At 49.0% G+C, this 16106-nt stretch overlaps 1 protein-coding gene across 4 annotated transcripts in view; it reads left to right on the top strand.

Annotated features, from left to right (window-relative positions):
- Window positions 1-15029, top strand: part of TBX5 (T-box transcription factor 5) — a 43317-nt gene extending 28288 nt beyond the window's left edge. For 3 of the 4 annotated variants that reach the window (XM_090292170.1, XM_090292167.1, XM_090292168.1), the window contains 2 exons: window positions 4132-4358; window positions 13155-15029. In XM_090292170.1, coding sequence (XP_090148296.1) covers window positions 4132-4358; window positions 13155-13732 — 805 coding nt within the window. In that variant the 3' untranslated portion in view covers window positions 13733-15029. The remainder of the gene's footprint in view (window positions 1-4131; window positions 4359-13154) is intronic. The other variant, XM_090292169.1, reaches the window with a different exon arrangement.
- The last annotated feature ends 1077 nt before the right edge of the window (window positions 15030-16106 follow it).

Here is a 16106-nt window from a genome sequence, read left to right as displayed (position 1 = left end):
GTTCATCGACCATCCAAAGTCCTTGTAAGATAAGAACTTCTGCTTCAAAATATACTGATGTGTGATTTATAAGCTGGTATTTATAGAGCAGTGTGTCCCGAAGATGGGCTAAGCCTTTCTGGGTCCCGTATCATTTTATAACCCCAAGAGATGGTGCTTCTCCTTGCCCCCATTTTATAGACAGAAGACTGAGGCTCAGAGAAAGGAAGACTCTAGCCAGCGCCACACGGACCATTTCATTGGATACTGAACAAGGCATAACCACATGGCCTGACTTCAGAGCCCCAGCTTGAAACACCCACCCTGACATCTAGAGGTTTAATAAGGGAGCCCCAAGATTTCCAGTCAAAAGTTATCTTAGGTTTTGGCTGCTCAAGGATGGAGAGGGGGATGTCTTTGAGTTTCTGGGTGCCCCTCAACACATACAGCCCTGCTTGAATCGACAGTGGGGAATCTAGATGACTTCTTGCGGGTGCTGCTGTTCTCGGCTGGCACCCACCGTTTCTTCTCCCGTGCGCTGCTGGTGTGGTGTGGGCAGGGCAATCAAAGGATTGTCGGTGTGAAGCAGAGGGCGACTGTCGTTAGCACTGCGCTGAAGCCCACCCCGGGTGAGCCATCCCCGGTTCCTTGCGCGTCCACATGGGTTACACTCGAATAACTTCCCCAAGCAGATTAGAGAGTTAATACATCGCGAAAGCTGTCGCGGAATGGCGGGGCCCCTCGTGAATTTTAATCACAGATCGGCGTGCTAGCCAGGGGAGAAATCTGCTCCCGGAGAACAGGAATGTTACAGTCCCTCGCCTTGCCCCACTGCACCGCTTCGGTTGTTTGAGTAGGGCTGCCAGAAACTGAGTAAGCATCCCAGGCCACCACACCACCGTCTCCCCGCACGCCAGCGGCCCGGCCACCTGCCGCCCTGAAAAGGCCAATTCAGACGGCTGCAGTGGAAAAAGGTTCTCAGGGGCGTTCGTTAGCTGGCGGCACGGCACGCTGTGGGTGCAGCTTGGCCGCGGGTTTCAATATTCCCTTGTAACGTTTTACAACCCAGACCCGGCGACAATGGCGTCATTCATGGCACTCGCTCACGTGGGACAGAGTGTGAGAGCCCGGGAGGAGCTGGTCTGCGGGCTCCGGGCTCCGCTCGCCCAGGGTGAAATGAGGTGCTCAGGACCCCGGCGGGTGTCTTGTGAGCCCGGGCTTCGCAGAGCGAGTTGGCGGGATGTGGGCGCAGCTGTTGATATCGCCGAGAGCAGTGGGATTTAATGGTAAGCGAAAGGTCCTTCAAACCGTTAGCATCAGCAGAGCGGCTGGTAGAGCTTACCATTGCCAGGGGTTGCCGATACCCAGCTCTGTTATCGCCAGGAAGCTTTTTATCACAGGGCGGCTGTGTTGCCCCAGCGCTTTGTGTGAAGGCAACGATTTCCTATCATCAAGTGTAAGTTGGCAAGAGCTTTGGAACAGCACTGACCTGGGCTGAAGCTCAGCTTTGCCTCTTCTAAGCTGTGTGATCTGGGGCAAGTTGCTTAACATCTCTGAAACGTACGGTCTTTACCTCTAAAGTAAATCTAATCATACCATAAAATGGAGTTGCTGCCAGGATCACGTGACGGAAAGCATATAAGTCAACCCGTGCAATGGCTGGGGCATTCGGAGTCACTTACAGAGCAATGCGGAGAATGAGGATGAGGGTGGCGACAATGATGATGATGATGGTGATGATGGTGATGATGGTGGTGATGATGATGATGGTGGTGATGGTGGTGATGATGATGATGGTGGTGATGGTGGTGATGATGATGATGGTGGTGATGGTGGTGATGATGATGATGATGGCGACAATGATGATGATGGTGGTGATGATGGCGATGATGGTGATGGTGCTAAGCACCAGCCCTCTGTTGCTGCCCTTCTTTCCAGACACACAGAGCCTTTCAACTTCTGCTCTAATCCTCTTGTGCTCTGGATTCTGCAATGATGCTCTCAAGCCGGAGAGGAATATATCTTCTCATCACAAGGGCTTTAGAGCTCTCTGCTGGGTTGCTACTAATCATGTTCCTTGGCTCCTTGAAGAGCCCAGTGAAAGTTCCCCGAACGTCATTTGATGGTACTGTTTTCTTCCCTTCGCCTCCATCATCTTGTACCAATTGGAAAGTCACTTCACCCTTCCATACCCCTATTTCGACACCTGTCGGATGGGCTTGCACATGTTGTATTTCAGGCAGCAGAAGGGATGCACATGATTGATGGTGGGGATGATGTTTCAGGCTCCTTGGAGAGAAGCCAGCTGTGAGGGACAAGCGGGTATTGGGGTGAAATGGCTTTCCCATTTCTGTGAGTGTTAGTAATCAAAGGCAGGGTTTGCCCTTTCCAGAGAGTAATTTTGCAATTTGGCAATGCTGGGACGGAGAATTCCTTGGGGCCCATTGATACGGTCTCTTGTAAACTCCCTCAGCCAACATTTTTGGGAGTTATTTTCTTTAATTAAAACAAAATAACCATCTCCATTAAGAATGTAAAACTAAAGAGAGTCCCCCTCCTTTTGTGGGGGCTCTGACAGCCCGGCACTTCCACTAAGCAGCCCCCAATAGAATTGCCAGCGAGATTTGACAACTTTTATGTTTTATTATTATCATAATTCTTCTTCATTTTCCATGACGTAGCTGGAGCCGCAAAGCGAGAATTATAAAGCTATTCATTCCTTTCAGCCTCCTGGCCCCAGGGGGAGATTCTGAGTGGCGTGGCTGCTCAAGACGGCTCCAGCTTTGGTTTTGAGATGGCACACGCCACGGGAAAACTGGGCTAGGAGACCCCTGGGTGTCCTGAGCGTGTCTGGAGCCTCATGGAAACTTGGCAGACACTTCGTGTCCCCTGCCTGGCTACCCTGGCATGCTTTCACATGACAAACAAAGGCGGGTGCCCAGAGTGGAGGTTGTCACGCCTCTGAGGGGTGGAAGTTTTGAACCCCAAATCCCTGCTCCCCTAAAAGCACATTGTGTTTTAAATATTGACAGAAGTAATTAGGTGATTGTTTAGAAGTCAGGGGACTGTTGGGCTAGATTTCCAGTGTGTCTGTTTCTGACTCTGTGACCATGGCCAAGTTGCTTAATCTCCCTGGGCCTCAGCTTCCGAATCTGTGAAATGGGGACAAGAACAGTACCTGCTTTCTCCGGTCATGGAGAGAATAAAACGGGCTAATGCAGCACCCTTCAAAATGTGTTAGGCATAGTGTTTTCTCACATGAGATGATTTCGGGTGTACTTTTTGATTTTAATAGGTAAGGGTTTATTTTAACAGCATTAGAGAAGCTGTAATTAGCATCACAGGCCCATAATTGCACAGATATTATTGCTCAGTGTGAGGCTAAACTTATTTGGGTAAAAACTTAATTTAAGAAATGCAATCAGTTACAGAAGAGTTGCCCTGGGTCATGGCAAAAATCACAACTATGTTTGGGATTTATTGATACAGATTTCTTCTGGGGCAGGGATTCTGAACCTGTTTAATACCAGGGACCTCACTGCCAGCCTGGTGACAACTGTGGATTATTTCTCAGAATAATATGATTGAATGCATAAAATAAAATGCATAGATAGCCAAGGAAGCCAATTATATTAACAATGACAATAACGAGGATGGTCGTCATTTGCTGAGCACTCACTATTGTTCAGTTTTTCACACGTATTTGCTCATTGCTTCTCTCAACACCCCTTGGAACTGGGGATTTTTATTATTCCTTGGAATACAAAGGCATGGAGGAGTTTGTTAGTGGAGGCAAGTAGAGCAGCTCAAAAGGAAATTCTAAGACACAAGCAGCAAACTATGCAGATTAGGGCAACCTGGGATCATCCCAGCTGCCATCCTTTACTCATTTACCTTTCTGCATACAAACCAAACTCTTCCTAAACCTAGTTACCTAATGTATACGACATGAAAAGTTAGTGCCCAAACGTATATGTCCAAGGCATATGATGCACTTGAGTACAATTGAATCATGTTGCTCATCAAAGACCCCTTTGTTTCTCATTCCGTGGCTCTTCTGGTGGATTCTTTGGCCCTGTGGTTCAGCTGGTAGCGGGGAGGGATCTGTATCAGGACATCGATCGATGTTATTTCCCATCTTCTCTCTTTCAGTAAAGAGTATCCCGTGGTTCCTAGGAGCACGGTGAGGCAAAAAGTGGCCTCCAACCACAGCCCTTTCAGCGGCGAGCCTCGAGCTCTCTCCAGCTCTTCCAACCTGGGGTCCCAGTACCAGTGTGAGAACGGTGTGTCCGGACCCTCCCAGGACCTCCTGCCCCCACCCAACCCGTACCCACTGCCCCAGGAGCATGGCCAGATTTACCACTGCACCAAAAGGAAAGGTGAGTGTGTCAACCCTGCCCAAGAGGCCTCTTTCTCTACTCCTTTTCTCTCCTTGGGAAAAACAAAAGTACACAGAACTCCATTTATTTATTTTAAACATGTAAACAGTACAAAAATACACAGAGGTTGTAAGAAATTCAAACCATACCAGGAACACACGTACTGCCCCAATTCCAGCCCCTTCCTGGGGGGGAAACTCATTGGAAGGGTCCAGACCTATTTTCTTCATTGGCACACACGCATGCATACACAAATAAAAAGCTGTTTTTACTTTTAGTAGTTGATAGCAAACTGTATATATTTTGTAACTTGCCCTTTTAAAAAAAAACTTCAGAATATGTTGTAGATAGCTGAACTTGGAGCTGCTTCATTTTTTTTTTTAAACGGATGAGGAGGAAGTATTGCCTCAAAAAATGAAGTGAGCATCTGTTGTCACTCTTATTAGTGGACAGGAAGGTTGCCTCCCGCATTGCTGGTTGTATCACAAGCCATGCTGCTGGGGACGTCCTTCTAATTGGATGTGCCTCTTTAGTTCATGTGCCAGGGTCTCTCCTGGGGGGGATTCTGAACTCTTCTTTCCTTTCCAGTTCAAAATCAGCAGGGGAAGGAGAAGCGAGGAGAGGAGAGGGAAGGAAAAGTCACAACTGATTTTCTCTTCTTTGCATCTCTTCTTTTCAATCTATTAAGCTGGTGTCTGAGACATTCATAGTTTCTTTTGCCAATAACAAATGGACGGCTTTTCCTTACTCATTTGAGTCCACAGGGATTAGGTGAAGGAAGGAAATTTCTAGTGGCTCATTTTCTGAGCCAGAATTGAAGCAGGTGACATGGGCAGTGTGGTTGAGCTCATCTTACTAGAACCATTGCTCAGCGTGAGCTGGAGACAGGCACGGTGAGGACAGCGAGGGCAATAGGGCCATGGAAACGCAGGTTCGAGTCTCACCTCTGCCACCAGCTTCCTGCATGACCTCAGGCAAGTGTCCTAGCCTCTCTGTGCCTCCATTCCCTGCTTTGTAAATGGTGCTAAGTTCCTTAGAGCACCTGATACTTGTAAGCACCTAGTTAGTGGTAGCTATGATTGCGTAAGTGGCATGTGTTACTCCAGAAAGTGTGTCCCTAAAGGAAACAAAGAGAATGCCGCTCATCTAGGTGAAGGCTTGAGAAAGTGGGTATAGGGAGGTGGGAATATGTAGCCTAGTGGTTATGCCCATGGTCTTCAGAATCAGGTAATTGGGATGAATCCTATCCTTGCTGGTTGCAAATTTTTATGGTTAGGAACCAGTTACTTAGCTCCTCTATGCCTCCTCGTTAAAAAACAAGAACAAAAACACTCACCCAAGGAGGGTGATAGAGAAACATCAATCTGTTGCCTCTCACATGCCCCCCAACCAGGGATCCATCCCATAACCTATATATGCGCCCTGATCGGGAATCAAACCTGTGACCCTTAGGTTTATGACGTGATGCTCCAACCAACTGAGCCACACTGACCAAGGCCTCTACAGAGCCTACATTTTTAAAAATCTGTGCATTTGGGCTGATGATTGGTTCTGTCTCAGGCTTGATATGAAGATGTTATAAAATCATTCTCGTGTTGGGACACAGGGTTGACTTAATAAGCAGTCGCTAATTTGCTCAGGCGGGCCCAGATCCAAGTCTGCAGAGTAGCCTGTCACATCTCCAAGCCCCAGCAGCCAACACGATGTCTTTGGGAGTCCAGCACCCAGTGTTTGGTCCTTAAAAACAAACTCAGTAATAAGAACCAGTAGACACAGTGCTTTGGTGGCTTCCTCTGGAGCTGGGGTTATGTGAGGAGACTCACAGTTTGACTGTTTGACATTTACTCATCTTGCATTTTGAAGGAGGGAAGACCTGTTTTTGGTCCAAGCCTGGGCTGGGGAGCTGACCTGGGTGAGGCTGAGGTTTCCAAACTTACCTGAAGCCCATCCAAGCTCCTTGGAGCTCAAAGGCCTGAACAATATCACCCCAGCAGGCCCCCTGGCCCGACGCCCAGCAAGTCCGCTGCCGGATGGGCTGGAGACCAGATGCCTGCAAACATGTCTGCCTCTTCAGGCACGAGCGGGGATTATGAATGTTTCACGGAGCACAGGTCCCTGCATGGGAATTCTGTTTTCTATTATATTTAAGGGTGCCCTGCCTAGGTTCCAGACTGCAACCTTTTCAGTAACACTATTAAGTAGGCGCTTCTATGGACCGAGTTTACAAATGGGGAAATTGAGGCTCAGGAAGGTAAGATCATGTGCTGGTGGTTCTGGAAGGTGGAATTTGAAGCTTTGCCTGGTCTGCAGGCTCTGCCTGGGCCCTGAACCACCACTCTGCACTGTCACCTCGCTTATCAGCTACAATCTCAAAACTCCATCCACTGCGGGAGATTTGCTCTTGAGACTGGGTCAAGCGTGCTGATTAAGAGCTCACCAGGTTTGAATTAGGAGCTCTGTCTATTAAATTAATGCCAGACCAAAAGAAGAGGAGGAAGAAGTTAAAAAGAATCAAGGCGCTTTCTTAGGCTCAGTATTTATAGCGGCAACCCTTATACGTTCGTTCCTGGAGGGTACAGTGGGGCCGCTTTGAACGGAAGAACGGGGAACCGCTCTCGATTATGGGAGCTGTTGACTTTCATGGGGGTACTTTGTGGCATCCTGTGTGAACTCCAGGTTGACTTCAGGTGGCCACTGGGGAGGCTGGCGTTCGTGGCTGGTCCATTGCAAGACGTCCCCATAGCTGACACTTTCCAGCTGTGTGGCCCTGGGCAAGTTGCTTTGACTTTCTGAGCCTCAACTACCTTTTCTGCAAAATGGGGGTAACAATAGTACCCGCCCTGTGGGGTTGCTAGGGGATGAAATGAGATAATCCACGTGAAGCTCCTAAAATAGGACCCGACACGCGTAAGTGCTCAGTGGACGTTCACTAGCCCCCGCCCTGCCCCTGTGCAGCGCACATGGTCACAAGCAGATCAGACATTATAATTATAGATAGTTATATGACTGTTTGGTGCCAAGGGTGATCAAATGCTGTAAAGGAGACACGCACAGTGCTAATGAGCATGAAAGGGGGTATCCAACTGGGGGAGGGGATCGGGAAAGAATTTAAGCTCAGCGGTGTTGGGGAGGAGAAGGGGGAGATAGCGGGCGTCTAGGCACAGAGGAAAGCGTGTGTGTGGCCCCTCGGAAGATGCAGCGCACACCCTCTACCTTGGACAGTGAACAAAAGTCCAGGGTAGCTGGAGCACAGGGAGGGGAAGCCAGGGTCCAGCGTGAAGCCAGCCCTTGCGAGCCATTTGAAGGGCTTCTGAGTTCATCCTAACACTGATGGGCTGCCATCCGAGGGGTTTAAACCCATGAGTGACAGGATTCAGGCTTTGTTTTGAAGCTGTCACTTGGCTGTGATAGAAGGGACTAGACCTTTGGTGAGAGGCTCTTGGGGGCCTCGGGGCATGAGCTGACAGTGGCTCAGACCAGGGTGAGGGGAGAAGAGCCAGAGGCGTGGATTGCATCAGGACTCAGTGATGGGCCCGAGATAACGAGGTGAAGAATTACCCCTTGTTCACGGATGCGGAAACTGAGGCTGAGTAAGCAGCCCAGCCTCACGCACCTAGTGAGGGGCCCCACCCCCAATCCACACTGGGATCTATGCCCTGGGAGTGCATGGGACGGGCATCCTGCCGGGCTCCTTTAACCCTTCCAGAAACCTCTGCCCTTCTCACCTCCCTCCACCCCCAAAAGAAAACTCCCAGGGGCAGGGAAAATTCCAGCCAAGCACTGTCCGTCCTGCCGGCCTGAGCAACGCAGAAAGCAATTCATCATCAGCCTCCATTGTAAAGTGATAAGGAATCAGCGGAGGTTTCCTTCCAGTTCGGGATCCCCGTTAAGCGATAACTCCATGGGTGGCTTGCCCTGGCCCCTGGCTGCCCCACTCCCTATCTGACTTCCCCTCATTGTCTATCTCCTCTCCAACGAGCCCAGGAGGCCAGCGCAATGAAATGTCAAAGGGCCAGGCAGGCCAGAGGGCTCCTTGTGTTTGGGCCCAGCTGTCTCCAAACTATCTATCCCGATGGATGGAGCCAGGAAGGTCTTTTATCAATGCCACTCAGCCACAGCCAGGACTCCGGGGCCTGGGAGAGCACTTGTCTGTCTCCCCCCGGCCCTGCCCCGACAAGCCCCCACCCCATTAGAAGCCAAAGGCAACCCAAATAAGGATTTTAGGCAAGCCATTTATTGCATTGGGTGTTTAAAGGGAAGTCAGAGGTGGGAGGGAAAGGGGAATTGGATATAGTAAAGGGTTTTTCAGGGTGCATTTTCTTGGTGCTGGGTGCTTTTTAGAGCAATTTCACGTGGCTTCCCTTACTGGGTCTTCACTGTGGTCTTGGAGCCAGGGGAGCTGTCCTTCAACCCCATTTTGCAGGGGGAGGCAGAGGACTGAGGTGTTGGGTTAGATTGCCAACGTTACATGGCTGGTAGAGGCAGATCTGGGGTGCATTCATCAAATATATAATGATGGGCCTCTTACCTTGTCCTGGACCCTGTGCTGGGTGCCTGGGATAAGAGCAAGATGGCAGAGGTCCCCCTGCTCTCATGAAAGTTGCATTCCACTGCAACACAGACAATGAGCAAGTAAGTAAATTCAATGCCTTAAGCTAATGGCTGAGATTTGAGCTGGAGTCTTTTGATTCCTAATCAAGGATGGTCCTACAATACCATTCCAGTCCTTTCTACTTTAAGCTAAGAGCTAAAATCTATCCACAGATCCATCCCCCACCAGCCCATTGGTCCATCCATTTATTCATCCATCCATCCACTCGCCCATTCACCCATCCATTCATCCATCCACTCATTTACCTACCCATCCATTCATCCACCCAGTCACCCACCCACCCATTTAACCATCCATTCATCCATCTGTTCGTCCATCCATCCATCCATCCATCCATCCATTCACCATTCATCCATCCACCATCCATCTATCCATCCATCCATCATCCATCCATCCATCATCCATCCATCAACCCATTCATCATCCATCCATCTAGTCCAAGGTTACCACCTTTTCATCTTTGAACATGAGCTTCATGAAAGCTGAGAGACTGAAGCTCTGTAGCAGACAGAGCACTGTTTGGTGAGTCAGAGGCCCAGATTAGAGGCCCACTTCTGTGCTGCTGAAGATCACTCAGTAGCAGTGGCTCGCCACTTTTCCTTTCCGTCTCAGCCCAGATGAACTCAGTCACCAAGGGAAATGACCCTTTTGGGAATGGTGACAATATTTGGTCAATGGGATTAGTGATTTGAAAGTGATTTGCAAGCAGCCGTGTGTTTCCCAGTTCTGGAATCCTTTAGGTATTGGAAGACCTTTACAAAGCCACCTGTCCAATCTTCCAAAGGGGACAAGAAGTGAAAGAGAGTAGACCCCAGTTATTTAGACAGAGAAGATTTAAACACTTACCTTATGTGCAAGGAAGATAAAAACTAGACTGTACTTCTTATTATCTCAAATCCTACACGAAACATCTGTATTATGGTCATGTCCAGTCAAGAGCTGAGACTGCAATGGTCCTGGTGGTTCATCCAAGGTCACATAGCCAGTGAGAGCCAGAGACATAACTCTGTGCCCTAAAATCTGTGTTCTGGATTCATCATTAAAGCCCCAGAATCAATAGCATCTAGAAAAATGCGAGGGACCAGAGTTTTTCCCAGTGCTCTGCAGGGACCAGTGGTCAGAATCAGGAAGAGCTTCACTGCTCTCCCGAGATACTCAGCTGGGTTCAGAAAGGCCCTTTACACACAACTTTCTAAAACTGAGCTGGGGACGCATCTCATCCAGGACTTGGCCCGTGACTCCAGCCCCTTTCCCTAACCGTAGAAGGTAGACCTGACATGACTGGGGGAGAGAGGCCTTTGAGGTTGATCAGTTATCAGGCTCCCAGTAAAAAGACAGAAACCAAACCATAACCAAAATAAAGGCCGAGATTACATCCCAAGCATTTATCGCAACCTGAAATTTGGATGCTTGCTTTGGAATTTCTTTCCAGTGTGGTGAGGTTCGAGAGGCATTTGAGAATGCTCCGGGCCTGCTTTCACCGGTGGGCCAGCCCCGAGCTTTTCTTAGGGCTCTGCAGCAGAGCTTTGGGGTATTAAAGACTGGAATGTGTAATTTTATGATTTTCCAAAATGGGCTCCAGCCTTTTTCATATTATTCTTCCTTTTTTACTTGTAACAAATCTGGAAGGGGATCAGAAACTCAGGAATGGTTAGTTTGCCTTGGTTTTTTATTTCCCTTGCCAAGGGTACCCTGTAGCAGCTGCAGTGGCTATTACTGCAAAGGGGAACGCCCTGGCTAAACGGAAAACCCGAAGGTTCTGATTCCAGTGACAATGGAAACATTCCGATTTATGGATCTGGGGGTGGAAGCAAGAACGGAGGAAAGAAATCGAGGGAGGAAGTGACCAAGACAAAAAAAAAAAGTTGAGTGTAGCCATGTCTTCAGGACACCAAAAGAACGCCCAGTTGAAAGGTGAAGAATGTGGATGTCTTCAAACATCTGGCGTGATGCAGACAGAACACCTGGAAGAGTGGCTGCCCTTTTCACTTTTTTTTTTTTGGACAGATCTTCAGGCGTCCTATGGGTCCCAGATGTGTCCCAGAAAGAGTCTAGCTGAAAATAAGTTTGCTGGCCGTTCAGTGGGTACAACCCTAGCGTAGCTATGTTTTTTTTGGGAGAAAGATACACCGAAACCCTGGGGAATCACGTGAGTGGGGGCATGGGGTGGAACGCACACTCGGGCTACCCTGCCCCAGTTGGGGAGCTGACTCGGAATTCTGTAGCTGAGGGCCACCTACTGACCACAGAGGATCAGCGTCCCTGCTCAGGGAAGAGTGGAGGGGGGCCACAGATGGGGCCCAAGGGCAGGACCCTGACTACCTGCTGACCACTCTGTCTCCAGCACCTGGCACGGGGCCTGGGCACTTAGTAGGGTCCCGTGAGTACCTGTTGAATGGATGAGCAGCATTGGATATTAGAAATCGAGAGAGCTAGCAGCAAGGTGAGGTAGGCAGAGTGAGTCAGACCTGACTTTGGCTCCAGCCTCTGTCCCTCCCAGCTGCATGACCTTGGGTGGGTCACTTCCTGAAGCCTCAGCTTTCTGCCTGTGATACGGGAGTGAGAGCAACCACCTGGAGGAATGACTGTGAGATTAGAGCCAGGTCGCTTAGCAGTGCTCAGGCGGTAAGAGCTGTTATTTCCTCCCATCGCTGAGCCCTGCACCCCACCCTCACGCCATCCACCGTCACCGTAAGTGGCAGGGATGTCCCAGCATTTCCTTTCTCTTCACACCTCCTAAAGGCAGACCTATTTCTTAACATTTATTGATTAGAACGTGGTTGGAAGGCAAGGAAAGAAAACTCTCCAGGTTAGGGGTAGACTCCCAGCTCAGGGACGACCCTGGGTTGAGGTTTACACCTGGGTAGAAATTCCCAGGTATCGCTTCCCCTATAGGAAACGCCTGGCAGTGTGTTACTATAGACAGGCTCTGCTGTGAGGCTGTGGGTGGTGTCGCCCTCGCTCAGGACCTGCCCTGGAAGACGCCATAGCAGGAGAATCACATGGTCAATCACATTGGAGCAGGCATTACTAACTCTGATTTGGAGATGAGGAAGATCAGTCTCTGTGAGGGTAGGTGCTGATGTCCCACAAATACGAGGCAGAAAAGCCAGATTCAGACCCAGGCATGTCTAGACTTCCTGGCCCGGAGTCCAGATTTAAGGGAGCCCTTGAGGCCCTGGAAGCTGTGTGCAGACTCCGTTCCCCAAACATTGTGTTTCAGTGTATTTTTCTAGGAGAGAGCCCAGCACTTCTGTTAGTTCCCAAAGCGGCCAGTGACCCCGGAGGGGTCAGAGCTACCTCCACTGCCCCACGCGGGGGAATGCCTATGCCCAGAGAATGGAAGGGGTTTGCTCAGCAGGAAAAGAGCACCTTGGTCATTTGTGCTGACTCAGCAGATGCTCACTAGGCGAGGCATCAGAAAAGGAACCAGAAAAGCATTCACTTGCGCACCCGTCCATTTGTCCATTTGTCCATCCACCCGTCCACCCATCGCACAGCTATTTATTGCAGGCCTTCTCCATATTGGCTGGTATTGGAGAACAGAGGCTTTGGATTCTGATCCCAACTCTAGCGCTGGTCAGCCGTGTAGGACCCTGGCAGGTTTATGAACCTCTCTGTCTCCTTTCTCGCCTTTGTAAAATGGGGATAATAACAGGACCCATCCCCCAGGGCTGTTGTGAAGATTCAGGTGTTATCTCATTGAGAGTACTGAAAACACTATGTGTTGTTTTTGCTGTTGTTGTCAATTTTAATATTATTTTTGTTACTAGGTATGCATCAAGTTCTGGGAATGCCCGACCCTTGTGGAATTTACAGGCCAGGGAGAAGGGAAGATAATAATAATGATAATTCTTATTTCTTGAGTGTTTCTTTGTGCCAAGCTCTGGACTAATACACATTCTCCCATTTCATTCTCAACAAGTCCCCGTGTAGACAAATGCTATTATCACCCTTTCCATTTTGCAGATGAAGAAACTGAGCTTAGAAGGGTCAGAGTGTTTGCTTAGAACTCCATGGCCAAGGTCCTCACCGTGACAGTCCCCCGCTTTGTAGCAGAACGGAGCCTGGGGCGTCCAGTCCTAGGACGCTTGATTCTTCCGGCCTTTGGCCCGTGGCTGTCCCTGCCTTTCGTTGGCCGGTGGCTGGTCCTGGCCTCACGGGTCTCTCTCCTCCTGTCTTAGCAGACGAGGAATGCTCTACCGCAGACCATCCCTACAAGAAGCCCTACATGGAGACATCGCCCAGCGAAGAGGACCCGTTCTACCGCCCCAGCTACCCCCAGCAGCAGGGCCTGGGCGCCTCCTACAGGACAGAGTCAGCCCAGCGGCAGGCCTGCATGTACGCCAGCTCCGCGCCGCCCAGCGAGCCTGTGCCCAGCCTGGAGGACATCAGCTGCAACACGTGGCCCAGCATGCCTTCCTACGGCAGCTGTACGGTCACCACCGTGCAGCCCATGGACAGGCTGCCTTACCAACACTTCTCCGCCCACTTCACCTCGGGGCCGCTGGTCCCCCGGCTGGCTGGCATCGCCAACCACGGCTCCCCGCAGCTCGGAGAGGGAATGTTCCAGCACCAGACCTCCGTGGCCCACCAGCCTGTGGTCAGGCAGTGTGGGCCTCAGACTGGCCTGCAGTCCCCTGGCAGCCTTCAGCCATCTGAGTTCCTCTACTCTCACGGCGTGCCGAGGACCCTGTCCCCACACCAGTACCACTCTGTGCACGGGGTTGGCATGGTGCCAGAGTGGAGTGAGAATAGCTAAAGCGAGGTCCGCTCCCTAACAGACATTCGCTAGAGAGAGAGGAGAGAGGGAGAGCAGGAGCGAGGGGGAGAGACAGTAGCAGAGAGAACCCCACGGACAAGATTCTCAATGTTTCCCCGTGTTCACGCCTGCACTCGAGACCCCCCCTAGACACTGATCTAATCAGTAGCCTGAAACCACAATTCAAAAAATGTGACTTTGTTGTTTCGTCTCAAAACTTAAAAAAAAAAAAAAAGAACAAAAAAAAAAGATGTGTCCCATCCCCACCACGATCACCACACAGATCAACGGGCCACGTTCACGCCACCTCTAGCGGGCCTCCCCGATTCCTTCTTTGGGGTCTTCAGAAAGTCTTGCCTCATCGAGTATTTTATCCTAACGTGGATTTGGAGTCTTTTCCTGTCTTGGTGTTAATGTTGACATTGTTATATAATAAATAATAATATATTTTTTTCTTTCAATTTTCTTAACGGGACCCAGTCCCTTATTTTGGGGGAGGTCTGAGGCAAGTATGTGTCAAAATATGTACTTGTGGGGTTCCCTTCCCTAAACCACCCCTAAAACCTAAATTTGCCACCTTCCCCTTGACTAAGAAATGACCTACCTCTGCCATGTGCTGTTTCTGAAAAGTTCCCCCACGTCCCCAGCTTTTCCCTGATCGCGACCTACCTTCCCAATCCTCCCGGAGCCCAGTTTGATTTCTGGGGGAGGCAGGATAACCTTGGACTCCATCTGGCGCCATATCTTACTCAGCGCTCCCGTCTTCCCAGCACTGGGTCTTTCCAGCTATCTGTTGCTAAAACGTGGCCTAGAGCTTCCCAGGCCGGAAAGCTTGCTTTGAAAAACTTCAAGAGCCCTGGTTTACACACGGGCAGAACTGTGATAAGCAAGGGGCAAGCCCCGTGCTGACCAGAGTGGCGAAAAAGCCAAAATCAATATTCGTCCTGATAAAAAACAAAGCCAGCCCCAGCCTCCAAACCTCCTGGCGACCCGACTGGATGCAAAAGCAAAACCCACCGTTTCTAACGACGAGGCAAGACACGCTCACCGATCAGTTCTCTCCAAGGAAATCACACCAAATGCCGACACCAAACTGTGGTTATGGAAAGCAGAAAACAGTATTAAAAAAAGAGTGTGTAAGTAAAACGTTATTGCAGGGTTCTTCAGATGTAATATTTTACTGGTACTATTTATTTATAAATAGGAGTTCTAATTAAGTAATAACATGAAATCCAGCATGGGAGCTGGCCAAGAGCTTTTAATTTTATTGATACTCAAAACCAAGTTTGCGTTATTTTTTTTTCTCCTTTCAAATGTGCTTTGCTTTCTTGATTAAAAAAAAAAAAATCTTTTTTTAACTGACCCTAATAAAAAGAACAGGGTAATATGAGAGAGGCTGAGTATGTCCAAGTACGTGAGAGTGTGTGAGTGTGTTTGTACGTGAGAGTCTTCAAGCGATTTTGTCTTTTTATGTTGCTAAGGGGGGAGGGGGAGAATTAAGTACTCATTTCGTATATTTGTGTGCCAGTTAATGCCTAATAAATACCATGTGCTTAAAAAAGTACAAGGGACTTGAACACCCATTATTTTTCCTGTTCTTTCTACTGACTGCATGGAAGGGAACTTAGGGAGAGGAAGTAAGAAGGAGTCGTTGTCTTACAGGTGAATTTCTCACCCCACCTGCCCTCTCTTGCTCCTTTCAAGGTATTTAGAATGCCTTGAACTTGAGTGTGAAGGAGCTGTGTATATGTATCCCCTGGCTTATGTTCCTGGAATGGAGTTATTTGTTTCCATTGGATGTGTGTCAGCATTGGAAAAGAAAAACCATCAGGAATTTTAACGGATCAAGAAAAGTGATATTGGTCATGCTATATGTAACAGCCAATGCTTGGTTTTGTGAAGGATCTCTTTCTCTGAATTAATTGCTGGAGTTGAGTATTTTGGAGGTCCCAGTGCATGCAACTTTATGGACGGTCAAGGGATATTTACTTGAAACCCACAAATTTAGGATTTGTGAGTGGGCCCTAGATAACACACATGAGGCAGGATGGAGCAGCGAATTGGTAAGTAAATTAGTCCTGCAAAACGTTTTAAGTCTCGGTTATCAAGGATGTCACATCCCTTTGAAACAGGAATAAGTGGCATGTTGATTACAAGCTCTTTACTTAATCAGATCCCTCAGGGACTTTTCCTAGTCAAAGAATTTCTAAGAAGTGTGAATTAATTACAAAGAAATGACAATTCGGCTTTTTTTAAAGTATAGTGGAGAAATTAGGTCAATGGCCTTTTTGTCCCCACAGAGAATAAATTAGTACAGTTTCACTGACTAAGTTCTGACTGTCCTCTAAAGAGAGATTTATTCTGATGGGTTCAC

The sequence above is a fragment of the Furipterus horrens genome, unplaced genomic scaffold (genome assembly GCF_987537825.1).
Source record: "Furipterus horrens unplaced genomic scaffold, mFurHor1.1.pri manual_scaffold_11, whole genome shotgun sequence".
Taxonomy (NCBI): Eukaryota; Metazoa; Chordata; class Mammalia; order Chiroptera; family Furipteridae; genus Furipterus; species Furipterus horrens.
The sequence above is the reverse complement of the archived record's forward strand: the minus strand, read 5'-3'. Positions and strand labels throughout refer to the sequence as shown.